Raw genomic sequence first — 27,556 nt, forward strand, 5'->3', positions numbered from 1 at the left:
TGCTTACTACGGGGAGGCATTCAGAAAGGCTGTCAGCTCCTAGCAAGGAGAAAGGATTTTAAGCAGAAGAGAAGTTATGTTTAAAAAATAAAAGACTAGCAAAACAACCTAGCTCAGTGAAATGGCAGTGCCTGTGGACCATCTATCAACAGGTCAGAGCTTATAGGTGTCTGAATCAGGTGCAGTGATTTAGTGTTTTCTGCTGTGGTATGAAGTAGTAATTGTAATCACTGTTGCATATTAATTACAGGGAGAGAGGGAGGGTAAGTGGGGAAAGGTTGAAACAATTCATACTTACCCTTGTACACACAGAGTCATTAACTTGCTTACTTTTGGGGTTTTTTTGCCCTGTCTCTCACTTGCGTCCATGTATAGACATTCTTGCCTGTCTGAAGGCCTGTTTCTGAGAGCTTTACTTTCTTTAAACTAGTGTATCCAGCTGTCTACCTTTTCCTGTTCCCTTTGTCTGCCACATGCCATAGCTCCTACATCTGTCCTAAAACAAAAAGTTGTTAACGTTATTACAAACTTTCTTACCCCTATGGGTAGTTTCTTCTTATGTTCTTCTATTTGCAGTTGCCTTACTGAAATATAACGCAGGCTACAGTTGCATCTCCAAGAAGCAAGTATTCTGGTGGGGAAATTGTGTGTTAGTCAATGTTTATTAAAATAGCCCCATTTCTGTATTTTATTTCTTTTTCATAGACAATTCACGTCTCCTAGTTGGCCATGTATTCCTGTGTCTGAAAGTACACATTCAGAAACATCAACTGTAATTTTCAGTACTTTATTGGTGATGTTGAACAGTGAGTGCCAGAACTCAACCATATAGCCTCCAATAGTTTTTAAATAGTTTCATTGGCAAGAAGCTTTTTCATGACTTCATTCAGCCCATGACTGTGGTGTAATTGTCTCCTCATCTGCGTGTTCTGTTTTATTTTAGTCATTCTTCCAATCCCTGGAATGATCTCTGACATGTTGTTTGTTAACATTAATTGATTTGGGGCATCCATTATGTACTGTCAGGTTTTCATTCAACAGGTGCTAACTTCTGAACATGTTTCCGCATTTGCACAATTACATGCTGACTGGTTACTGCATCCAGCCTGCTTAAGGCAGGGGGAAAAGTACCACGGATCGGATTGGAGTTGAAGTGATCAAATGCCCTTTTTCTGTTCAGTAGCAGTCTGTATAATTTAGTGACTTGCTCTGTGTCCTGTAGTTCAAGTAGAGGTTGTAATCTTTATGGTGCTCAGTACAACACACAGGGCGTAATGTCGCTTGGAGAATTGTTCAAGGAAACTGGAGTGTAGGGACATTTCTCAGCTTACTTTGAATGACTGCCTATGACTTCAGTGTGGTTCCTATAAGCAGCTTATCCTAGTGGAAGGAATACAACTTTAACATTGTTTAAAAAGGATTATTAAATTACATGTTGTTAAAGTACAAGTTTCAGATGGGGCTGGTTGGTTTTCTTGGACAAGACGATCAAATCCTTGTCTGAATTCCTTGGAAAAATAAATTGTCTTTTTACAGGAGTACTTGGAGTTACATTAACTGTCCTTTGTGAACAATTTAAGACTTATCAAGTAAATGAATAACCAAATAGCAAACCATAATAGTAAAAAAATAGTAAAATTTATTTTCATGTATATCAGAAGGCGTTACAGTTGTGCTGTCTGGATAGCACAATTTGAGGGACAAATGAAGGGGCAAAGAGATTTCATGCATTCCAGTGATGTATCTGTGGTATATGTATCCATGGTCTGGTATATTAATTACCCTCCTTTTCTTTGCCACTCTGTTCTCCAGTTGTGTCTATTTTCAAGGAGTTTAGCTACTGACTCTTTGGCATGCTCCATTCATTATTTCAGTTTTGTTTCTAATGCTGCAGTCCTTTGAATTTGGGCGCTCTTGTGTTTTATCCAAGATCTCGTTGCTTGTGTTGATTTTTCTAGGCCCTGTACAGTATTCTTGCTTTTCTGTCTGCAAACTGCAACTTGAGTTTTTCATGCACTTGCTATAAAGGCTGTCCTTCAGTTTGACCTCCACAAAATCAGCATTTCAGAAGTCATGGTTTAGATGCACTCATAGATACATAGATGCGTCCCCTGCATATTCGTTTTTATGCATACAGGTCCATTTTCACTTTTAGTTGTGTTCAAAAGCCTCTTTATTCTTCAGAGCCAAAACCCAGGAACTTTGACTGCAGAAAGCTCTTCTCGTTTAGGAGAAACTAATGGAGGTCAGTGATACGGAGATGGTGAACCAGGAATCGTCTTGGGTTGAAATTGTAGTTTGCTTGACTGATAGTTGTGGAAGTTGCAGTGCCAGATGGTGTTTTAGAGTTACCATTTCTGAAGAAAATGTTGCACCTCTGGTCTTTCTACAGGGCACCGCTGCTATAGTACTGTTCAGAATTGTCCTTCTCTAAGAAAAAAAACAGTGGGTGGTGTATATTTGCCACTAAACTTTGTGATTAAAGTGCATTTTCTCTTACTTTGGCTTTAATAGGAACAGGAAGAATGTCTGTCTCCTTTAGTATGTATGTGCATCATTCAAGCATCGTGAAAGTTGAGGCTCCCAGAGTAGAGAACTGGTTCTGTCTCCCGCTATGAGACTGCAGTTTTCTGACATGATTGCAGAAATGTGTGGCTGGGTTAAGAAGGGCAAGGGGAAGGGTAGTAAAATTATTTGGAGAATAAGGGTCATAAGATGAAGACTCCTGCTTAGAAAGATGACTGAAGAAATGTAAGAGAGGGCTAAGTTAAACCATGTTCAGAATCTGTTGCTTTATTGCACATCATGCATGCAGAGTGTTCTGGGTCTTTAGTGGTCTTACATAACAAAGTCATGCTGTAACTTGGGTGCTGGCACTGCTATAGGTTAATCTGATTTGCATACAGAGTTATATGAGTTATATGCTTAACTAAAGGTGTCATTGTAACTTAATCAGTATAGTGCACAAACCACCTCATGAAAGAATGAAGAACGTACTAGTGATCTAGTGATTTAGGTAGACGCTGATGTGTGAAAGATGTTTCTGTAGATATGGACTCAAAAACAGGTCTAAAAGATATTTTTTAGTAGGAAGGAGGCATTGCTTTCTTATGTCAGCCTTTGTGTGTGTGTCCCTTCTTTTAAAACGAAGATTTTTTTTTTTTTTTAAATAACTAAGACTCTTCAAATTCTTCAGGTTTAGCCATACATAAGGGTGTGGGGGAAAAAGTAGCAGGTAGCCTCCGATTCATAAGAATTCACAGATTGGTCATATTAAACTCAAATTTTTCTGAACAAGAATTGAAATTCTGGAAGAACTAAAGGGTTGGCATATTTCTCCTATCCACAAGTAAACTATGCTTTCCCTTCAGATACAGTGAGGATTTTGAGAACCTGGCCTACTCTCCTACAGGTTTAGACTTGGCATTCTGGTGGAAGTATGATTAGCTAGAGTGTTGCAAGGTCGGCAACTGCAGTCTGTTATTGCAGTTTTCAGAAGGTGACTACTTTATGCTATGGGCTGTGAATAATTTCCTAACTAGAAGTTATGTGACCACATTGTGGTTATCTTTCTGTCTGGTTGTATTCACTTTTATGGTGGGTAGCTCGTACCCTTGAAGAATCATGTGTCAACATCTCACCTACAAGGCTTAATTTAGAATAGTAACAACTTAACAACTTTCAGTTTACCTTCTGGGGAGGGATAAGGCAACTTGATTTTAAATGGAGAGTGGATTTACTAATTTTTGAAGTGTGCTAGCGGTTCTGTATGAATTGCTAGAACTGCATATGACCTGTCTGTATGTATTTTTAAATGTGGTTTACGTGACAAACTACTGAGAGGGACAAACAGCTTACAAAGCACAACTCTGAATATTGTGTACCTAGTAATGTGAGAGATTAGAAGGAAAACTGCCTCTCCTAGTCCAAATTTGGCAGTGCTGGTGGTCAGTTTAACTGTATTCTGTTCTCAATGCTTTTTTGTTTTGTTTTGAACACAGTAATAATGTAAAATACTTCACAAAAATGTGGTATTTGCCAGGGCAGTTTCTGCTTTTTGAGCTCTAAATTAAGGTGAAGTAATTGAATATCTGCATTCTATTTTATGATCTCGTCAACAATGAGAAGGTGTTAAGTGTTAGTTTAAACTCTGCTGCTATCGTGGAATGAATAAAAAGTCTATTATTCTGCAAAATAATTCACCATTTGATTTATGGCAGCATTCTGTAATTATTTTGATCGCTCTGACTTCACTAGAGTTGCATGCGAGGATAAAAAAGTCTAAGTCGTATTTTTTTCCTAGCAACTGCAGTAATGTGAACCTCCTGCATGTGCTTAGGATACAAGCCCAGTGTACACTATATTTTGTTGGCTAGTTACAGTTTGTGTGGGCATCAATATTTTGTGTTCGCTTGAGAAGAGACAGAACTTCAGAGCAGGGGTTGGGGTGAGAGGAAGCAGAGGTGTACTGCTGCTGACATCTCTCTCTATATACAGCTGAAGTATTTGCGGCTTTTGTTTTTGTTAACAAACCATGTGAGCCAAAGAGTGTATATCCAGTCCCTGTGCCTCACATTTGAATCACTGTTGTGGTGAGATCAAATATAAACATTTCTTGACTGTTTATTCTAACACATACAGATGTTTTAGAAAGGCTGATAGTGGCTGGAAGAGACAATGTGAAAAGCTTTGTTGGATATATATGTCACTTATAGCTGGAGCTGTATTGCAATAAAAGCATGTTATCAAAAAGTGATGTTATCACTTAGAAAACTGATCAAATGTTTTCCACATACAAGTTAAAACCTTCTGAAGCCCCTAGTGTACCAACCTTTCTGCTGGTGCAGCTGCTTAGTTGGGGCCTCAGGTAAAATCTGTTTCAGAGACTCCTCTAAGTTAATTTTTGTCCACTGTCTTCAAATAGAAAAGCTCATAGTCTTGTTCCATTAGCTTGTATTGTAAACAGTGATTTGCACACTCTTTGATGCTTCCCCGGGCAGAATTTGCAAGTATGTAAAATGTGTGACCTATTTTGTATGATTTTTCAATAATGAATGCACAAATAAACTGATGTGGATTAAAAGGGTGGGTTGAATGGTTAGGGTGTGAAAGCCATGAAGATAAACCAGTCAGTTTACGCTGCCTGCAAATATAATTCTTATTCTCTTAAGCATGAATATCTGCTGCATCACGTCCCAATGATGGGGGAGGTGGAGGAGGATAGGGTGTGCAGTATATTGGTCTGGCTTGAATAAGGAAGCATGAATTTACAATGCTTGTGATTTTATTTCCAAACCGATTTCCTTAGACTTGTCAGGGGCAGTTATCTTTCAGTGAACCATGAATACATTAAGGTTTTAAGTAAATCTGCAGCACAGACATCTGAGAAGCTTGCTGCGTAATTTAACTGAAAATCTAAGGATGAGCTTTCACAAGATGGCTGAGCCAAACTAATGGCTTGCTGCTGCCTAAAGGGACAGCTGCTCTCTTCCTTCTGAGTCCGGCTCCTGGTTATCCAGTGTTGCCGCTTCCTTTGTGCAGACTCTGGCATCATCTTGATCATTCAGATCACTTTATCTGTTCAGAAAACGAAAAAAAACCAAAAAACCACTAACCAAACAAAAACCCCCAAACCTCCTCCTCTAAAAGAAAACCTAATCAGTTTGCTTTCGTTTCCCCATCACCATCGGAAGAGCAGAGTGTGAGCAGGACTTTGTGGCCAGCAGGTAGAGATCTAGGGAATGCCACTGTCCTGGAAACACTGAAGTCTTTCATTGGCTCAATTATCACAGGGAACAGCCATTCAGATATGTGCCAGTTAACAAGTCCTCCTTCAAACTAATTTCGTACATACTTATACTAGAGGCTTTTTTCAGAACCATGAATGATAGTGGAATATAAGTTCTTCAAGTAAAACAGCTGAAAATACTTACAAGAATATGAAAAGTGCCGTTCAGCTAGTAGCAGTGTCCTTGTTTAAATTAGATGAAAGCAATGCAAATTTGACTTGAGAGAGACACGAAAAGTCAGCTTTATATCTGTGTATTTTTGTCATCTTAACATTATTTGGGCTATTATTTAATAGTTTCCAATAGGATGTTTAAACAAGAGTTGTTTAAGAAATATCTTAATAATCCTTTTTTTCTTTTTAGAACTGAAGGAAAGTCATCATGGGAGCGTTTTTAGACAAGCCAAAGATGGAGAAGCATAATGCCCAGGGGCAAGGGAATGGGCTTCGTTATGGTCTGAGTAGTATGCAAGGCTGGAGAGTTGAAATGGAGGATGCACATACGGCTGTGATTGGTTTGCCAAATGGACTTGATGGATGGTCATTTTTTGCTGTATATGATGGGCACGCTGGATCACAGGTTGCCAAGTACTGCTGTGAGCATTTATTAGATCACATCACGAGCAACCAGGATTTTAAAGGGCCAGATGGGCCACCATCTGTGGAAAGTGTAAAGAGCGGCATCAGAACAGGTTTTCTGCAAATTGATGAACACATGAGAGTCATCTCAGAGAAGAAACATGGCGCAGACAGAAGTGGGTCAACAGCTGTGGGTGTCATGATTTCTCCCCAACATACATACTTCATCAACTGTGGAGACTCGAGAGGTTTACTTTGTAGAAACAGGAAGGTTCACTTCTTCACACAGGATCACAAACCAAGTAATCCACTGGAGAAAGAGCGTATACAGAATGCAGGTGGCTCTGTAATGATTCAGCGTGTGAATGGCTCTCTTGCTGTTTCAAGGGCACTTGGGGACTTTGATTACAAATGTGTCCATGGGAAAGGTCCTACAGAACAGCTAGTCTCACCTGAACCTGAAGTTTATGAAATTGAGAGATCAGAAGAAGATGATCAATTCATCATACTGGCTTGCGACGGTATCTGGGATGTTATGGGAAATGAAGAGCTGTGTGACTTTGTAAGATCCAGACTTGAAGTCACTGATGACCTTGAGAAAGTTTGCAATGAGATAGTTGACACCTGCTTGTACAAGGTAGCCAGACTTGAGAGAAGAAGTTTACTGTGTTTTCACTACTAGAAGTTTATGAACAAGTTAATAAGTTTTGATTCCACTCTATCCAGTATCCAATGGTTTATGTTAACATGACTTTGACAGTAATTACCATGATTCCTACAAAAATGGTGATAGAAGGGGAACGAACACACAACAGAAACAGTATGGCTTTCTGGGTGGTTTTGGTTAATGAAGAGTTTAAAATCATGTACAGATATGTTGTAATCAGTGGGAAGCTAGAAGCTGATGGGTATTTATGGGCAAGCCAAGGACAATAACTGCCCTTTTCTGTTTCACAACATACTTGACAAAACCTTAACTCTTAAGACTTAATCAGGCTAGAGAATATTCTTTCCCTTCCTAATCTTCCCCTCCTTACTTGGGCATACAGTAGTAACATTACTGTCATAATTACACCAAGATAAATGGAGAATGAATGAACCTTGACTTCATATTTTGCAGTTTAAAATTTCTTCTTGACTATTTGAAAATCTGACTTCCTAAGTTAGTTTTTATTCTGGTTTAATTACTGTATTTCTTATTCAGTGTTGTGTGATACAGCTCTGAAAGTAGCTCAAGCAGAAGATGATGGGACTGTTTTGTTTAACAAATCTGTGTAATTTTGTCTACAATAACTTCTACTTTGTATTAGTAAGTTGCAGGATGGTGCAGTTACAGAAGAGATTTAAAGTACTGAGTTTCATAGTTTGACACTTAATTTTCCAAAGGCAAGCTGTAAGTCATAATGCAAAAAAGCCAACATTTTTGATACTAAAGAGACAAGACAGCATCTCCGCTCTTGCCACGTGGCTAACAAGGTCATTGTTTCCCTTTTGGAAAAATGTAATTGCTTTCTAACACTTTGGCAGATTGATAATGCATATATTTTTGTTTACAATTTTTGTCTGGTAATCCTGAAAATAAATACCAGGGAAGGAACAGTGGCTTGTGGATGCTGTAAGCTTTGCAGTAGCCAACTGTCAGCACCTCCCCATACGCCCATATACTCCTGTTTTAAACACTGGCTTGTTCTTGATCTTGCTGACTTCAGTGGATTTAATTGGTGTTAGAAGTTAAGCATATGGGTGCATGTTTGTAGACCAGAGCACAGGGGTATTGAAAGTAAACTAAACGGTTACTTTTCATAAGCAGAATGTGTTTGTATTTTAACGTATTCAAGTATTAGGATTCTGTTCAGTTGGAGTTTTAAATGTTTCTGTTTCAAAGAATGCTTTTGTAAAGGCCTGGGCCCATTCCAGCTGGTCTCTTAACAGATTCTCTCACTTGTAACTTTTCTTGTTTTAAAAGAAAAGGGAGAAAAAAATGCCCTAGTAGCTGTGATTTTAGGTGGAAGCACAATCTGAACACCTCCCTACAGTGCTTTTAAGCAGCAATGGTTTTGTTTACCCATCTAATATTCAGCTCTTTTCCCAAAATGATTGGACAGTACTTAAAACAAGATGGAACACAACTTTGTAATTACACATCACTCATTAGTAATGTTCGTTTTTAAAAGACAATGAGCTGTCTGTAACTGGCTCCATGTAGTCTTCAGACCATAAAAGAGGAAAGAACAAAGTGACTTAAAAGTTGTACTGAATGAACGGCCAGACTTCTGGAATTCTGTAAGGGGGTGGGGGGAAATTAAGGCTAATGATAATATAGATCCATAGTAGTAAAAGTTGTATTCTAATACCATATGATTTGTGAATTTTTGTGTGTAAAATGCTTTGATGTGTATTTAGCCTGGCGTGTATACATTCTCAAATCATTTTTTCTTTTCCACCAGGGAAGTCGAGACAACATGAGTGTGATATTGATCTGTTTTCCGAATGCACCAAAGGTATCGCCAGAGGCGGTGAAAAGAGAGGCAGAGTTGGACAAGTACCTGGAAAGCAGAGTAGAAGGTGGATCATTTAAAAAAAAATAAGTAACTTTGTTTCTAAACAGACCCCCTGGCCTCCTTCCCCTTCCAACAACTAAACTCTTAACACATACAGGCTTTTTAATAGACCTTCAAGTGCCATTGGCCATCTAGTGTACACCTCTGAAAAAGGCACTCGTATAGTTCTGCTGTATGCCCTGAAAAAATTCTGCTGTGAAAGTGCAGCAGCCTATAACCCTGAAAATTATTCAGGATGGCAGAGACATAATTCATTTGTGCTCAGTGTTCTTCATGAGTCCGTTGACAGCACTAACTTCCAACCAGTAAATCCTGGTTCCTGTTATATGGAGTTAAATGAAATAATCAGAATATCTTGCAAAGTGTCTGTTAAGATGGTAATTTGAGTGCCATTTTTCCGTATAGTTATGTATAAATTAGTTAGCCATAATCTTTTATTATCCAATTATGGTAGGGTTACAGCTTGAATACTGTCATCTTTAAGGCACCTGCTAATACATTTACTTATTTCAAAGTACATCAGAAATTTGTCAAAGCTAATCTTTAAGCATTCATGATGACTAAAAGGTGGGAGCTCATCTTACTCTGATAATAACTTCAAAATTTTGTTTTAAATTTGTATTTCAGGAGTTCTTAAACTTTAAATTGAAACTGCAAGTCTTAGGCATTTTGGGTCACCTAACTAAAAATGATATTTGAAATCAATTTGATTTAAAAGATTTCTCATTAAAACTGGATTTATAGTGCCTTTTGGTATTTAAAAATGACTACAGCTTGGAGTTTGTTTCTGAAACGTAAGACGCGCTGTATGCATTATTTGCATAGGTTAAGTCTATTTTTGAAGTGGACTCCTTTAGACCTATATGTTACAAGTCTAGTTATGTGTATATACTCCAAGAATCCTTAACAGCACACAGGGCACGCACGATATGCAGAGTTCTTCACAACTATGGTATCAGTGATTAGTAAGTTAGAGGAATATATTGTGCTCTTTTTTCCCTCCTTAACTTGCATGAAGAAAACACAGTGCAGCTTCAGAAATTTCGCAGAGAACTTGCCAACATGGGAATTCCGGGTTCAGACAAATTAATGTGCAATTTTAAAGCACTTACTACCTGTGTAGGTGCTCTTTTCAGAAAGTATCACCTTTTTCAAAGGCCTCATTTGCAAGGTCTTGGCGAACTACATCTGTTCTGCCCCTGAACAAATGTCCGGACAGACATTTCTGTGTTTTAATCTAACACTTGCCTCATAGGAGAAGTTGGTGCACAGTAAGCAGTAGTGTGGATCTTTTTGACAGCGTAGCAGGAATATCCAAGTGTGTGGTAACACTGCATGAGTTAAGTGTCAGATGGCTTTCTCCATTTCAAAGCAGTGAGCGGTTTTGCACCAGGCATTTGAAGAGCTTGCTCTTTATGCCCACTCACAGAACTGGTGAAGAACAAGTATGCTGTAAATTCACACATTACAGCATGCTAACTCTCATAATTTGGGCAAGTATTACCTTCGTATCGTAGATACTTTGTCTGAGTTCAGACAAACCCATGATCTAGAATATGAAAATGTGTTCAAGTTAAGGCTGCATGTTCAGCGGGCCTCATTGTACCCCAGGAATATTAAGATGAGGAAAGTTGACATTTTTGTACAGACGCTTCATTTTGTAAATGAAGAACCTAAACACTGGAACTGCATGTGATTATGGTACATACAATGAATTTGGCTGCCAGTACTTTGCATTTGTACAAATAGAGAATTTCAAGAACAAGCGAAGTGTGATACTTGCATAGAGGCAGAAGGATTCTATATGTAGTTATAAAGCACTTTAATACTAATTTAATGGGGTGATGTCTGAACAACTTGAGGAAATACATGTACTTCCCCTCAAGGGTCTTTGCTGCTTTTTTAGAGTTGTCCTCAATTTTTGTCTGTTGTTGCACAAAGATATTATTTAATGAATATATAGTAAACACTATTCAACCCAGCAGTGATTTGTATCAGCTGTGTGCAGGATTTGGCCTTCTAGTTCTTACTCATGAGGGAAGTTGAGAGGCTGAACTAAAGCAGAACTTCAAGAACAAGAGTTGATAAACTTTGTTACATTTAACTTAATAATTCTTGTGCAGTTAAATTGTTTCCTGGTGTAAATGGATAATGCAGTATTGGCTAGTAAGGTAGGACTGCTACAGCATCTGAGACTTTCAACACTACAGTGAATAATCTTGCTGTTATCCTAGGATACTTTAAGAATGGCAGCGCTTAACTTTAAAAGCCTTATCTTCAGCTGAAGGAACTAGAAAATGAAAAGAGTACTTTTAGAATGATCTGACTAATCTGTAATACCAATTTAAAGTTAAAATTCATTAAAATGGAAACTTGGTAAAAATGCATATTATATATTTTTATGCACTTCAGTACTCAGTGTAGCCCAACAAGTAATGAGATTTGATGCTTACTAATGTGCATTTTTTTCTGGTTGTACTTTTATTCCCTCAGCCCAGAATATATCTTTATACTGTTAAGAAGTAGTGCGGATTTTAAGGCTGAATAGGGCTTAGTACTGATGGTCATCTTGAATAAGGAGAGGCGATTCAGATTTTAAAATACATAGAAAGTTTTCTACTTACCATGCCACCTGGGACTCTCCTTTTACTAATTTTGATGTGTTTGTGGTCCAAATTCATAGCTACAATAAATAATAATGGAAGAAGAAGCAAGTGTGGAGAAGCATCTTTGTGCCATTACTTGCAATAAATCAGTGTTACTCCTAAAATATAATGTGGACTTCATGGTAGAAGTAATCAGTCATTCCAAAATGTGTTGCTATTTTTTGCACTAATATGTGTTATTGATGTGTTGACTCTAAAAAGAAACTTGTCTAAGTTTTTTTTTCTGTTCTCAGTTTTTTACATAAAAACATTCCATAATAGATAATCCTTGCAATATTTATACCTATATAGAGATAAATAATTTTGAGTTAGCTGTTACATGTTCCTTCCCGTATTTTCACAGAAACAAAGCTCTGGCTTTTTCTTAAACTTTGTGTGGAATTCCCATTCAGAATATGAAAAAGCAGATATGTTTTGAATCCTTTATTTTAGGGTTGTAAGTACATTCTTCCAGTACTTGATGCCATGAAAATGTGTAGAAGGTTTAAAAGTAAATTAAGGGTTGGGGAGAGGGTTGTAAGATGTATTGAAAGAAGATAATTCCAATAAATTAAACACAGCTAGCAGACCGACTCCATTTGTTGTGTCTTCAGTGTTCATTCAGTCTGTATCTATAGTTTTATCAAAATATAAATGTATTCATTTAGTGGAGACTGTATGTTAAATGTACTGCAGTTATAGGTTGTGAAACTGTGTAGTATAGGTAAACTACAAATTCCTTATTTTTGTACAGCAGAACTTTAGCACTAGCACAATGTAGAATATACTAGATGTTCAAAATTGCACAATAAAGGAACTTGGCAAACCAAATCTGAGATCTTTGCTTCTTATTCAGATTTAAGAGTGGTAGATTATTTATTTACTAAATACTAGATGGTAAAATGAATTTTGGCTATAGATGTTGAGGAAATGGCAAGTTTTTGAGGTGTCTGTGGTGTGTGGTGTCATGCATCTAAGATGTAGGTTTTGAAGTAAACAGCTTAAAGCTTTGTGTTGCAGTTTGACACTGGTTGAGGGCTAGGCAGTGTTTCCACTGTACCTTGCAAATAATTTACACAGCCTGACTACAAAATAGAGTTGATGCTTTTTGTAAACACACACAGCCCTGAAAATCTGTTGCATGCACAAAAAGTAATTCACAATTGTTGGTTTTAATTTTTTAACTAAAAAGGACTGGATACATGTTGGTTTTAAAAGCTTTTAATGTGCCTTATCTCACTAATTAAATTATAAAATGGAAACTCGGTATGCTCTTCTGGAATTATCATTTGGGGCAAAAACTGAATGCTAGAGTATTTTTCAAAAGTGGTACTGATGAATTCCAACTACTCTTCAAGCTGTAAATGCTTTATTACATGAAGAATAGTGTGCGGTACATATGTGCATGTATATATATATATATGCACGTATGTACACATTATTGTATGTGTGCTGCAGTATTCACGTGAAGATCAACAGCGCCAAGTCTTAATAATTCATATCTCTTACAATTTTTAGGAGTTCATGTTTATAGATAAACCAATGAGATGCATTTTAAAAAATGTGCTTGTTCTTTGAATTTCATAAAATCCTTATTTAAAGAGCGACTCTTCAGGGTGGTATGGTCTGAAATCTCTTGAGTTCAAATAAAATTGTGTGCTTACAACTTGGGGGAAAAAAAAAAAACAGGCCTAAGAATAAAGTTAAAGAATGAATTTCTTAGCAAACTTGACTGTGGCTACAGTACAGATTCTCTTCACCCAGAAGTTGGAGTGGCTCAGCTTTAAATAACTGCCCAATATTCACATATCTCTTAAGTGAGTTGAGGATGGAACTGTCTCTTAGATGTCACGTCCCTGGCTTTTAATTTGTATGTAATAGTTCTTAAAATTTGCATGCTGCTGTAATGCATTGAGGTACAAGTATTGGCTAATATACATACAGCCATGGGAGTTATTTTTAATATGTCTAACCTTTTGTTTCTTGAAAATACTACGCTTTCTATGATGGCAATAATCTTTCATCTTCTGTTGCAGTGATAAAGCTGATGTTAATATCTGCCTCATGCCCAGGGCCTTTTGTTGGGAAGATATTACATCTTCTATTATATCTAATGTATAGCAAGAAAGCCGTTAAAGAATTTTTTCCCACTTTCATTAGGTAGCTGTGTGTTTCTAAAACCAGTGTGCATGTTAACAGTTAGCAGTATATCTTTGTCAAATCTGTTACAGGTTCTTTTTCTTATGGAACCAAAGTTAAGAATTACCATGTTGAATATGGTCTGTCATCGTTTTTTTTAATATATATTAACAGAAGTTAAGCTGCCTTTTTATAAAACTGAGTGTTTCAATCTTTTTAAGTTAAATTTGGACTGCACTTACAAAAAAAGTACTTCTGATTCCCAGAGATCATAAAGAAGCAGGGTGAAGGAGTCCCAGACTTAGTCCACGTGATGCGTACGTTAGCAACTGAGAGCATCCCAAACCTCCCGCCGGGGGGTGAATTGGCAAGCAAGTGAGTTCACATCAGCGTAAATGTGGTTTTTGATTTAAATCGAAACTTAACTGCAAGGCCACTCTTAAAAGTGGGGGGAGGGAAGAGGGGCATAGGACAAAAGGTGATGATCTGTTCTCCAATTTTTATTACTCAGTTGTTCTGAATGAAAAAGACAAGCATAAGAACAGAGTTAACTATGAATCACTACTAAAATTAAATGTCAAACTGTAGTTTTGAGAAGGACCGAGGGTTTTTTAAGGGTGGCCTGAGTGTGTCTGTTTTTTGTAATTAACTGGGTTTTCTGGGTGGGAGGTTACATTGGAAGATGGAACAATAATGCACTGACTTCAGTAGTTACTTGGATACGTAGTTCTACACTTCGACAAGAAGTTATATGCATATGATGTTTTGCTTGGCAGCTTTCTTTTCTTGTCTGTAGCTAAAGCAATCTTGTAATTGCTTAAAAGTTTGCTTTTTTATCTCTCTGCTTGTGACAAATCTGAAAACTAGATAGAAGTCTATCAAAAAAGAAAAGTGAGAAGTTAAATTTACAGCTCTTACAGGCTGGCTTTGTCCTTGAAGATTTCAGTGTTGATGCTCTGTGGCTTCTCAAGTTGATGTTCAGTCTTTAAGGAAGCAATGCACTTAGCTTGTTTGCACACTAAACCAAGTGCGTTTTGGTTCAAAAGATTGTTCGTGAAACTGTGCTGTGTTAAAATTATTGGGCACGTACAGTACAGACTATATTTTTAACCCTTCAGAGTATGATTTTTGTATTGTTACACCAAAGCATGAAGACTCTAGGTATGTAACTGAATAAATGATAACTGAAGATGACTTCTACAAAACAAAATTGTTCTTATATGAACTGTTTGACTAGGAAAAGAAGAGGTGGCAATTTTATATATAATAGCAGCATCTATTTAGGATGTGTTGCTGCAGTCTTGAAGTATCAATGAGTCAGTTACTCATGAAGTATGGCATACAAATTGATTTTTCTCAATCTCCTTTGGCTAGCAGTAGCATTGTGGTTGTGAGGAAGTGCTGAAGCGAGTTGACTTCTGTGGGATTTTGTGTCTTAGTGATGCTAGTTTGAATAGGGATCGATAGAAGTGCGGATTTAATTGGATGTTAGTGTAACGCAAAGCACTACTGCCAATTTGGAAGGAAAGTAATGCTTTTCAAGAAACCTGCCTTTATTTAGAATCAAAGATACCTATTTCTTGAAAGATAAGGGAAACTTTCCAGTTCATACGTGCAATGTACTTTGTATGTAATTGCTTGTTTTTATTGCTTGAAATTCAGCTGCTTCTTCCCTGCCCTATAATCATTCACTAGATTCACTATGATGTTTATAATTCTGCATGGTAGTTCCTGACTTTTCAGTGTTATGGGAGATTATAAAGCCTATCATCTGCTTTTTTTCTTCTAATGCACTCCTTTGTGATTGCTCTGCATGCATTCATGAGCAGTTGAGAGGTTGTTCTTTGAAGTTTGTTTTGTATTGCAGTTGTAGTCTGCTACTTCGTCATACTTGGTTCTGCAGAAGGGGATCTGGAAGAAAGTTGCTTTTAAAGTCCAATCTATAATTCCTGTCTTTTACTCCCCTCTTTCCTTTTTGCTCCCCCTCCAAAGTTGTTTCCTTATATGCTGGGTAAGGCAAAAGTTTCTTCCTCCTTCAGCCTCACATTGGTTTTATTGGAGTATCAGTTTTCAAGAAAACCTTTTCACTCTGTGTTAAAAAAAAAAAAAAAGTTGCTCATTTACGTTGTTTGCAATTTTCTATTAGTATTTTATCAATATATTTCCTATCAATATTTCTATCAATATTAGAAAAGCCGAGAATCCCAGAGACGAAAGTTAATTAAAAGTTAGCTTAAATATGCTAAGCAAATTTTTTTTAAAGGAGGAATCTGTCAAGATGCTTGAATTAATTTTTTAACATTTTTTACCAAAGTTGTTCTCAGTCTGAAGATACTATATGTAGAACTGCCATTTGCAGTTTAAATTTCTTTGAGAAAACTTGCAGGAGAGTATTGGACATATTATTGTAAAAGAGCTTCAGAAATAATTTTTCCAGGTTTGCACATGGGAAGTACATTTCAGAATGTAACACGAACAAAAACGTACTTCAGAATGCAATTTTTGTGCATCCAGAAAATAAAAAAACCCTCACTGTTCCCCTATGAAAGTGCCGTAATACATGAAGTACTACTGCAGTGTTCATCAGACACACAAATGACCAGGCATTCAATGTCCATCAAGTTTTCTGACGCCCTTTTTCAAAGTCAAGGGACATAGCGCCAAGCAGCATTGCAGCCTCATCTGAATGTCACATTGTCCTCTTCTCCTGCTGAATTCTGAGTGGTATACAGCCTTGTCTTTCTTGAACATAAAGGTTTTTAAGGGTACGGTAGCTGTGTTCAATGTCTAATGACACTTAGTGCTAACTTGCAGTAAAGCTGGTTCTGTGAATTTAAAACCTTTAAAAGTTTGCATTTTAAATTAAAATTGTACTTAGAGAATTTGACTTTAAAAAAAAAAAAGACACAACCTTAAAATCTTGTGGATTTTTTTTTTGCTCTAGACGGAGTGTGATTGAAGCCGTTTATAACAGACTGAACCCGTACAGGAATGATGATACTGTAAGTATGTTTTCTCTTATGTTATCTTTCTCCCCACCCCAGTTATTTTAGCTGTATTGTAAAGAAACATAATGCTAGTTCTTGTTAAAAGACCCCTTTCCCCAAAGAAGCAATAGCAATGTTGTGCTCTTTGGACTGTGTTTTGTAATTGTTTTCTGCTACCTTCTGCTGATCATAGTCTGAAAACTCTGGTATGGTTGATTCGTTTGTCCTCTGGAATTTCATTATTTGAATCCTGCCTGGATTTCCTAATGCTTTCCTGCCAAATGGTGCAGAGTGTCATGTTGGTCCCCCGTCCCCCCCCCCCCCTTCTTATGGGAGACATTTTTCCCCAAATATCAAGAAGAAAAAGGCTATACTTGTAGGTTAAACAGATTTGTAACTATCAACTTTAAGGATATATTAATTTTCCAAATGGACAGTGTAAGCACTTTTATTCTTAAGCATATAGCATCTTACAGCAAGCATACAGTTTAGGTTCTTATATGTCAGTGATCAGAGTGACATGAATCTACTGCCAGTGGGGAAAAAAAACCCAAAACTCTAAAATATGAACAGTGATCCCAATTGCGGTTAGATCACTGGAAAAAACGTTCTGTCACCGGAAGTGCTGTACCTCATAAAATAGTTAATTGATCCTTTACCTGTCAGCAAAAATTACTTAGATGTGACATAAGTGAAATGCATCCAAAGAATTGTGCGTTGGCCTTACAACTGGGAGCTAGTTTATTTGGCGGTTCTCATTATATCTTTAGCATAAAAATGACTAAACAATGGCCGAAAGAGGATGCTTTACCTTCAAAATACATTCTATAGTATGTTGCTGTTCTACAAATGTACAGTTCACAAACTACTTTGTTTTCTGATGATGTTGGCAACTTGGATACAGAAATTTGCATACTGAATAGTTGGCATGCAGCTCCTGCGTTTTTACTCACTACTGCTTTTATTCTTCATCCTTGCACTTGAAACAAACACAACCATTTTGGTCTTTCATATAATTGCTCTCCCTTGCTACTTCTGTTCTTGAAGAAAAAACTGGAGGTGGTACTTTTGCAAAGGGTAATTTTAGTGATTTTGGTTTTTTTACTACACCTCCGTGCCAACTGTTCTTCTTTATGGTTTGTAATGAATTCTGTGTGCAAGTTTGAATGAAGGGTGCAGAACTTCAGTGCTAAGAAATTGTCATATGTGGCATTGCTAGAGACTTAATTAGCCTCTCTTCTCTCAAAGGAATCAGTAAGGCAGTGCTTTTAAAGAGGACTAATATTTCTACCTCCTGCAGTCTTAGTAATGATAGGGAAGTGTAGCTGTGGAAGCACTAGCATACACTGTTGTTAAAGCCCATCATGGCCCTTAATTACTTAGGGGAAGGTAGCAGGTAATGCTGAAACAACCAGAGATTGCTGTACAAAAGCAGTTTGCTCTGATGCCTGTGCTACTGACTCAGCTGTTGCTTCAGCTACCGAGCGGTGGTCCCACTTCTTAGTCGTGGTGTTAACCTATGTACCCAACTGATGAGGCAGTTAGAGAAAGCTGAATATAGAACAATCTAAGCAAGGGAGAAGGAAACAGACCTGACACAAAGGCAAATGGATTAAAAAATACTTACTAGAATTAAATATTCAATTTGTACTAGGGGTTTTTTAAACTGATAGCAGGAATCGGTTAAATTTTTTCAGGGATGTGGTAGTTACACAAAATCCACTGTTGCCTGTGGGCCTAAATGGACCAAATTTTAGGGATACTTATGTATTGGATGCATGGTTGTAATACCACGTAGTGTGGCCATACGGTTATGATTTAGAGCACAGCATGTCTCTGCTTCCAATTTTTTTCTTATATACGTTTTTTTTCTCCTTGCGGTTTTATTACCATCCAAAATTAGGGTTTCCTGCAGTTGCCCAAACTAGTTGCCCAAACTTCTCTAATCTTAAATTATAAGTGTTAAAATTGATCTGAATTGTAACAGGGTGTCTGTTGATGACTGTATCTTCCTATGCCATGAGGGAGGGCTGAAAACGCAAAAGATGGTAATGATAATAACAAATGGCATGAGGCACATCCTGCTCTTTTAACGCACCTGTGTAGTAAGTGTATCCATTTTGTATTACTTTTAACTACTCTGGAAATGCTTTTGAATAATGTTCCTAGGATATTATTTTCAGGATTTATAAGGCTATTATGAAACACTTGGTCAGATTTTGAAATGTCTTGGTACTAATGCTTCATTAATTAAGCATATGTGGTTTTTAGATACTTCTGAAAGGGGAGAGAAAACAGACTCCTAAAATGATTTAAGTCTTTACCCTTTTCAGTCTGGATTATCCAGAAACTGCTGTAACTATGGGTACTCCAGACTTTAAAGGGTTCCTTCTTTTTTTCTTTAAGGATTCTGCCTCAACTGATGATATGTGGTAAAACTGCACATCTAGCTGTGGAGTTCACGTTTCATCCTTCAAATGAAAGTGCAGCCCAACCTCAGTGACCCTTCTTAACATCCATCCTCAACCTTAATTAAAGAAGGGGAATATGATGTGTTGGTGAGAGTGACTACAGCAGTACGACATCTAGCCCAGGAACTGATCTTTTTTGTAAAACAGACTTCTGTAAACGTGATTTCAAACCATAATTCATGTTGTAAATCAGACTCCAGCAATTTATGTTGTATGATTTTGTTTTTGTAAAGTGCAATTGTCTTTGTACAAAATGCTCATATTTAATTATGAACTGCTTTAAATCACTATAAAGGTTAGAAGAAATGTTTGGCTTGTGTGTTCAACAATATATATCCCTTTAAATTCATGTTGTGGTTTTGGATTGCAAGGAGCAGCAGCCTAGCCAGCTAGGTGCTCAAGAGGTGCACAAAACTGTAAAGATAACTTTTTGGTTTATATGGAAGCTGAACTTGTGGGCAACTTACCAGAAATTACAGTGTGTGAATTTGCTTGGCAATGGAAAAATAACTGAGTAGTGCACATTCTTCAACAAACGTATGTAGTTCTCTTGGATGCACTCCTGCTCTCACATTGAGTTAAAGGGAGTTCTGATTTTGACTTCAGTGGGAGTTAAATCATGCCCTATTAATAGTATCGTGTTCATACGCATACGAACCTTGGGATTGGAATGCCTTGATTCTTTGCACCTCTTTTTTCATTAACCCTTACCTGAAGCTACTAATCACTGAGCACGAACAGGCAGCTTTCTACATACAGTAGGAGTCTGCAGCATTTTTACAATCCTGATTGGCTGGGTCTGCTGCTGTTCCAAGTAAAATACTTTGAATTCCATTTTATCAATAAAGCTTGATTTAACAAACAAGAAATTTATCCATAAATGTGTAATTCCTTTTTTCCTGCCTTTTAAAATGTCAGTGCCATTGTAAATGATATTTTACTTGTGGAAGAATATTTTTATTAATTGGTAGCCCATTTTTAAAATGGGAAGGATTTTGATTATTGCCCAAAACATAGCCATATGCTAGAGGATGATGTGGGATTAATCCGTAACCCTATTTTTTACAAGTGTGGGTTTTTTCAGGCTTTTTGGTGTTTTCTTTTTTTTTTTCCTTCCCCACTGAAGATGTGCATTGGTTTGAATTTGCCTACTGTTTGATAAAAATACATTTGTCAAAGCCTGACAATCTTTAACATTTTATGGTGTGTGTTTTTAATTGACCCACTTACTTAGAATGAGAGACTAGTGGTTAAACAGTACTTGTGATTTGAGATATAGCATGTTGACAATATTTAACTGTTTGTTGTTTAAAATTCTAATTTAAAATTTTATGAGATAATAAACTAATTTGATTTAAGCTTAGCTTTCTCCCATTGAGCATACAAAAATTAAGTTTTCAAGTCAGTCGTGTTTGCAAAACTGCTGTTTTGTGCACCTTGTATTGTCTTTTTGGTTGAGAATATTGTATTTAATATGTAGTTTACTCATTTAGTTGGCAGACTCCCCAAAAGGAAAATCAGTAAAACCAGTAGATTGTAACACTTACTGCAGTTAAACAGAATCAAAACTTGGTGTATAATTACTTTTTGATAGGAAAATGTAGTACAATGCATTTTGCTATATTTGTCTTTCCCTAAATTTGAAATATACATATTTGTATATATAGCCTTAAAACTAATGCAGAGTTAGGGAACACTGAACAGTGAAAAAGTAACTTATAGTGTCTTGGAACTAAGTATAGTATATACCAGCAAACTTTTTTCTTTTATCCCTCTTGTCTATGTGGGGTGCTTAAGCGTAACTTCATTGTATTCAGTTTGTAATCTGTTCAAGCATGAATGAAGAGAACATAAGCACTATTTGTATTTATAAATTTATAGCAATTTTTGCTTAAAGAACCAGTTCCTTACCTACCTATGAATAAATGCTTAAAATGTCTTAATTTTGTTGTAGAGTGCAAAACTATAATTAATGTTAAGTTATAGCTTCACAGGCACCTAATTAACAAGCATATTTAATAATACATGGCGTATTAGTGCAAAAAGCTAAACCTAATTTAGGACAAGGCAGATAAAGTTCTGTCCTTTTTCATAGAGATTAAAGTTTAGTTTTGGAAACTGCAAAACCTTGAACTGGACTGTGGAACCTTTGAGTTTTAAACTTTAAAAATCGGAAGCAAAACTGTGGTGTGAAAAGCCATACTTCAAACCGTAATCACTTAAACTGTCTCAGTGACAAATGATGTATTTGAAGCCTCTTCTTATGAGGTCTCCTAAAGGTTAGAAAGAAAATAATTTTGCTATTGCTACAGGTGATGTAACTAGGTTTGAGGGTAGCGGAAGAAAGCCCGTTTCAGGCCTTTCTCTCCTCCCGCCTATGTTCAGCGTTTTGATGAGATCAGAGCACTGAATCTATTATGTATGCATAAACACTGCCATTTTAGATACAGATTTTGATTACAAAATATATGAATTAAGTATATAAAGCATCCTAGAAAAGAGGCAAGCTGTACTTTTCACTGCTCTGAAAAGAAAAAGGCACTTTCGCACCTTTGTGCATCTCCTTGTTGCACCAGAAACTTTTTTTTAAATGCTAAAAACATTAGCACCTCAGGGGCAAGGCAGCAATCTTTTTTTTTTTTTTTTAAGTATTGTGTGCTATTTATTTCCCTCGTGGAAAAAGATTCCTGTGTGACAAAAATGAAAATTGTGTGATGTTAAAAGATGTATTTTTAAATACATGTTCAAATAGGATGGTCCCAATTTGCTTGTTTTTAAAAGGAAATGACATTTGTAAAGCTACTTTGCTTCGTATGCCATGCAACTTTGTTTTCCTTCTACATTTGACAGCTTCACTGGCTTCAGTTTCTGTGAGTTTTGTTATAGTCAGATTAAATGTTTCACTGATCGTTCTGGGAGAATACCTGTACTGCTTTATAGACAACTGTTTCAAATAATTCTCACTAATTCAGCATTGAAATATGTTCAAGACAGAGGCTTCTAAAATGTGTTTTAAAACCAATGTTGGATTAACTAAATGCAATTACGTTAAGTAGGGTCCTAGGTTTGCAAGGCTTTGTAAATCCATTGTATCAATAGAGCCCCTGGTACACGTGGTGGGGCAGAAATCCGCAGGTCCGGTGCAAGCTATGAAGCCAGGGCCTTTTAGCTGGCTTGCTCTTACCTAGCCAGGAAGCAGCACCACAAAGACTTTGATGGGTGGCCATCATTCATTTTAATCTTCCAGCAGAAGTCGGAATCGGAGAGCGAAATTTCATCTGCGTGTCATTAAACTACCTGAATCGCAGTAATCTTAGGTTGTGTCATACTAGCAAGATGCCTGATGAGTATTAAGCAGCAGATGAGTAATGGTAGCACTTACCTTGATCGTTCATGCAGGTGCCAAAGCTAATCATATTAACATGTACTTAGGATAAACTGACTTCGGCATCCATTAAATTGTTTATTGCAAAGCTGATACTGTCTCAACTGTATAGGTTAAAATCTGAGCCATTTTGCTCAGTTCAAGAATTGGAAACTTAAAAAGGTGATTTAACAAAATTAGGGAATAGTTTTCACTTCAATTGATTCCCTGAAAAGAATCTTATCTTAATTTGTTGCGCTGGGATAGGATAGACTTCCTATTGCATTTCACTTCTTAGTGATATATGAACTAAGGGTATGGTTTCATGATCAACTTAGATCAAGACTAACCTATTGCTATCAGTTTGCACCTACTGCCCTTTTTGTGCCAGCAGTCATGCTTATGTGGCCGTGCAGGTAGGAGGAAAAAATCTGTGCTTTTCAGCTGGGTAAGTTGATAATCCAGCTATAGGATGCTGGTATTAGGGCAAGATGCAGAGTGGGGAGACAGGACTGAGAGGAAAGGAATGGTTGCACCACCCCTTCTGCCACAGTTTGGGAAACCACACCCTGAACGCAGATCAGTGATTGACCTGTGTAGGGAGTATTGAAGCCTTTGCAGATCTTTCTCTACTCTATACTTAAGACAAACACTTTGCTTTGGTAAACATTCTTATTCTTAAAACTGGGATCGTGAGACTTTGGTTTTAATGCCGTCTTGTGTTGGAGTTCCATGCTGACAAACTTACTTTCTGTTCACTTTCTCTAGATGTATGTAGCTCTGTCCTGTGGGATAGACAGCATGGCTGCCACAATTAGGTTAATGATATGGTTGTTACAGTTCTCCTTGTTTCAATGTACATCAGGATTTCATCATGCTGAGATGTTCACCTTCATCTCTACCTACACCATCTTGAATTGCTTTTATGCGCAAATGACTTGGTATATTTAAATTTCTTGATATTTAAACTTGGCCATGTCTGTAATGGGCTAACCTTTGGTAAAATGTTACCTTTTTCCTCATCATTTGGCAAATACAGTATTTTAATAAAAAATTGATGTACCTTGCATAGGTTCAGAAACAGCAAAACTGTGTAGAGCTATAGAGCTGTACCTGACAGTTTTGTGTAGAAAATTGAATTGTTACTCTGTGCCAAGCTTCATGAAGTGTGAAAATAATGTCTCCTAGATAACTAGTATAGCTCCTTGTTCCTACAGTGTGTGTTTGAGATGATCATAACCCAAGCCTTTATATACCAATACAGGATGTAAAGTCTCTACTTGGCTGGATAGGTTTTTTTAAACTCTTTACGTGGTTAAAAAGAGGCTCCACACGTGAATTTCTAGGGTGCTGTAGTGCATAAAATGAATGTGATTCCTGCTATAAGCTGTAAAAATGGAGCAAAATTTAAAAGTACCAGTCTGGGGCTAAGTACTTTTGACTGACCTGTCTGTGAAATACTGATCAGAGAATCCGATCTTTTGGTGAGCTTTCTGAGCTGTCTCTGTGGAGTGCTTGCACGGTCTGCAGGTCTCTGCAGACCCAGGCGTGCCCGCTGAACCTCTTTGTAGCCTTATTTTGCTTAATAATGTTGCTTTGTAAATGAGGTAGCAGTCACCTGGGCCGTGGCATTTGTTCACAGAAGTTCAAGAAGCTGTAGGAAAACTTAAAGCTTTTCTTTATTCTCGTGGACCACTAAATGCTTTCAAGTAAAAAAAAAAAAAATACAGCGTGCTAAAAGTTGAGTTTATATTATTTCCCACTGAAAACTTGTTTCTAGAAAAATCTACAAATATTTCTACTATTTACTTAATCCATGAAAAAAATGTCTGGAGCTTTAATCTGATTGTGTCAGAGTTCTTGACCTATAGTGACCTAGGCTGTATACATAGTCCTTGCTTTATCTATGTTTTTATTTGATGTTCCTTTCGAGTGGCAGTAAACCAGATCTTTTTTTTTTTTCCCCCCTCATGTGGACACTCTTCTGAAGTCTTTGCTTCCAAGCTAAGAGAACAGGAGTGATAACGGTGTCTTAGGAAAAGGGTTTTGGGGGAGGCTTGCTTTAAATGGAACAACAACAAACCCCCTAATCTTTGCAACCACAAAATTTGGGAAAGTGGACTTAACTTTAAAAAATGCCTTTCATGGAATTAATGAAATAGTTCTATTCTGAAAATGTCAAAACTTCAATAGAGGTGGGATGACAGGTCAGGTTTCTAGAGTATGTATTGTTTTATGCCTAGCCAGATTTTTACACTTGTACTGCTTCCTGCCCAAATGCTTTTTAAAATATCACTAGACATCTACTTTTCTTTTTTTTTTTTTTTTCTCCAAAAAAAAAGAAAAATAAAACCAGTGGTCCTTACTACTGTGTAACAAGCCATTTATTTGCAAGGGTGAGTGATGTGTCAGATAGTAACATTTTCCTTTAAGAGCACTACATCTGTACTTCTCTGCTGGCTCGATAACATTGAGCCAAAACTGAAATTCATTTTTGGTTCCATTAACTGTATGGCTCTGAAGAGCTGGTGGGAGCGTGGTTCTTTTACAGCTAAGTAGACAGGACTCTCCATATGTATTGTGAGTAAGCCGCCAGAGTTGAAGGAGGTGCCATTGTTGTTTCTTTTGAGAAATATCTTTGAGAAGAAAAATGAGAAAACTGAGGCTCGCAGGTCATAAAACATTACGTGCTTTTACTTCTATCAATGCCTATAGACTAAGGTCCAGAGTTTAATTTCACTTGCGTTACTGAATTCAACCCAGTCTGAGCAGTGGAAATACTGAGTAGGCGATTCCATTTTCACTGTTGGGATTTCAGGCTGAAGCACAGTATTTTTGTTCAAACTACAGGGGAAAATTACATTAAGATAGTCTTGGGAAAATCAGGCACGTGCTTAACTTTACATCCTGCTGTCATTGATGGAGCTTCACTCACAATATATACAGTTTGCACATGTATTGTTGGAGCCTTAACTGTCCCACCTGTCCCACTTTTCTTGGAATGAAAAAGAAATGTAATCTTTATTCAGTTTTGGTTTTAAAAAAGCTTTTCAAAGCCAAAGGGAAGAAGGTGGTAATGTTAAAGCAAAATGTTAGATTAATTGGAGATAACAATTTCATAATTCTTTAAACACGTAAGTCAGCATTTTTCCTTTTAAAACATCAGAAGGGCACAGTTTAAGAGGATCAGTCTTTGATGGAGTGCTTTTAGCTGTAAAGAATAAATAAAAGGATGAAACCCAAAATGAGTTACCTGGGATGGAAAAACAATGAGACCCTAAAAATCTAGGGATAAATGTGCTGAATTTACATAGCATTATTTCTGTGTTCAGTGATGGACCTACTGAAAGGATCTTTGTTGGTGTTTTTAGGGGAACTTTTTATTCTTGCTGAGTGTTTGATGCTAGACTGGCAATTTGAAATTTCCAGCCTCTTAAATTGGAAACTGGGCATTATACAACGGAGTCCCCAGTACATGAGATGCTGCAGTACCTGTTACCACGCGTTCTGCGGGTTAATGCTGTGCAACCATTTGATGCTGGAAGTTGGGATTTCCTAGCATACGCTTTATTGCTGATGGTGTCATTCGCAATGACCTTGAGTACCAAGAGTTAAGTTGTATTTATTAACCGGATCTAACTCTTTGGTGCCAGGAATCTAGTTTTTGGAGTAAGTGCTGAATTATGCAGATGGCAAATCATGCCGGGTAGTTCACTACTCGGAAAACTAAATTACTAGTGACAAAGGGTTAATATGAGACAAAAGCCTAGATTATCCTAGCCAGGGAATACTGGATATTTGAAAAGTGTGAGGTTTGGTTTCCAGAACTGGCTCCTTTATAAATCTTTCAAAGCAGAGATTTTGGTTTCTAGCATCTGTCTTGTTACTAAGACCACGTACAAACATGCTGAATTAGAGAGTTTTCACCTGTCTTCTCACAGAATTGACTCCACATCGTGTCATAAGAGTCTCATTTGTAGTGACATGCTGTGCCTGTCTTTTTAGAAAATTCATGACCTCTTTATATCTATTTTGTGGAAAGTGTAACTTTTTTCATGGATGACCTGTATAAATGTGTGTTACGAATGGAGAGATTTAAGCTTGAAAAGCATGTTTGCAGATTACACAGCTTCATTATGGAATTTATAAATTTAACAGAGTAATATACAAGAGCATAACTATTTTCCTTAAGTAGAATGTATAACAATATATAATAAATTATTCTCCACGTAGTTCACCCACTATTTACAGTTTTACACAATTCAAACTGTGTGTTTACAGAAAGTTCAATAAATGTATATTTTGTACTATGTACAGATTCCTGGTCCCAAAGAAAATGTGTGAACTTAGTTTCTAACTTAACTTTTGAGATTGTACTTTTTTTTTTTTTTTTGTTTGGAATCAGTTGAACAAACTGCGTTATGCCTGTCGATGGTGGAGGCTTGCGTTGGAGTAAATGGGAATTGGAAATATTTCTAATCTACAAAAGTGATTCCACTAAATAAAACAGGCAACTACATCGTGTGTGTGTATTTGAGTGGTATGCTATAAACTTTTCACATCTGTTTTATTGTCACTAATTTACAAACTTATCAGGCCTCCTTCAGTTTTCTGATTCAAGCTAGTTATATTAAAATGGAATATTGAGTGCTTATTTTGATCATTTTTAGTTACAGTAATAAAAATCCCCCTTTTCACTGTTTTTCCCCTTACATGTTGAAATTCCAAGATAAAGCAGCACGCGCTTGACTCCAGCCATGGTGTTCCCCTGAGACTGCCCGGTCCAGGGTTTTCGGGAGAGCTAGGGATCAATTAGGATGCCCGACTTTTGGAAACCCAAGTCACACAGGAGAAAAATATATTTGTATCTTCTGCCCTGATTCAGTACTGTAAAATACAGGATAGACTTTTGTAATAAAATTGGTAAGAATTTAAGGATGCTGAAAGATAAAATAAATCTTTACACTGGTTTTAGCCAGTATGATTTGGAGGGAGAATGAGCCTCTAGGTTAATCAGTTCAC

At 37.0% G+C, this 27,556-nt stretch overlaps 1 protein-coding gene across 4 annotated transcripts in view; it reads left to right on the top strand.

The window, feature by feature from the left end:
* PPM1A (protein phosphatase, Mg2+/Mn2+ dependent 1A) overlaps positions 1-27,053 on the top strand; it is a 35,924-nt gene extending 8,871 nt beyond the window's left edge. The window contains exons 2-6 of one of the 4 annotated variants that reach the window (XM_075150861.1): positions 6,153-7,004; positions 8,815-8,932; positions 13,979-14,087; positions 16,657-16,714; positions 19,106-27,053. In XM_075150861.1, coding sequence (XP_075006962.1) covers positions 6,171-7,004; positions 8,815-8,932; positions 13,979-14,087; positions 16,657-16,714; positions 19,106-19,135 — 1,149 coding nt within the window. In that variant the 5' untranslated portion in view covers positions 6,153-6,170 and the 3' untranslated portion in view covers positions 19,136-27,053. Of the gene's footprint in view, positions 1-6,152; positions 7,005-8,814; positions 8,933-13,933; positions 14,088-16,656; positions 16,781-19,105 lie in introns of those variants that run through there. The other 3 variants (XM_075150863.1, XM_075150860.1, XM_075150862.1) reach the window with 3 other exon arrangements.
* The last annotated feature ends 503 nt before the right edge of the window (positions 27,054-27,556 follow it).

This window comes from Calonectris borealis, chromosome 5, assembly GCF_964195595.1.
Source record: "Calonectris borealis chromosome 5, bCalBor7.hap1.2, whole genome shotgun sequence".
NCBI lineage: Eukaryota > Metazoa > Chordata > Aves > Procellariiformes > Procellariidae > Calonectris > Calonectris borealis.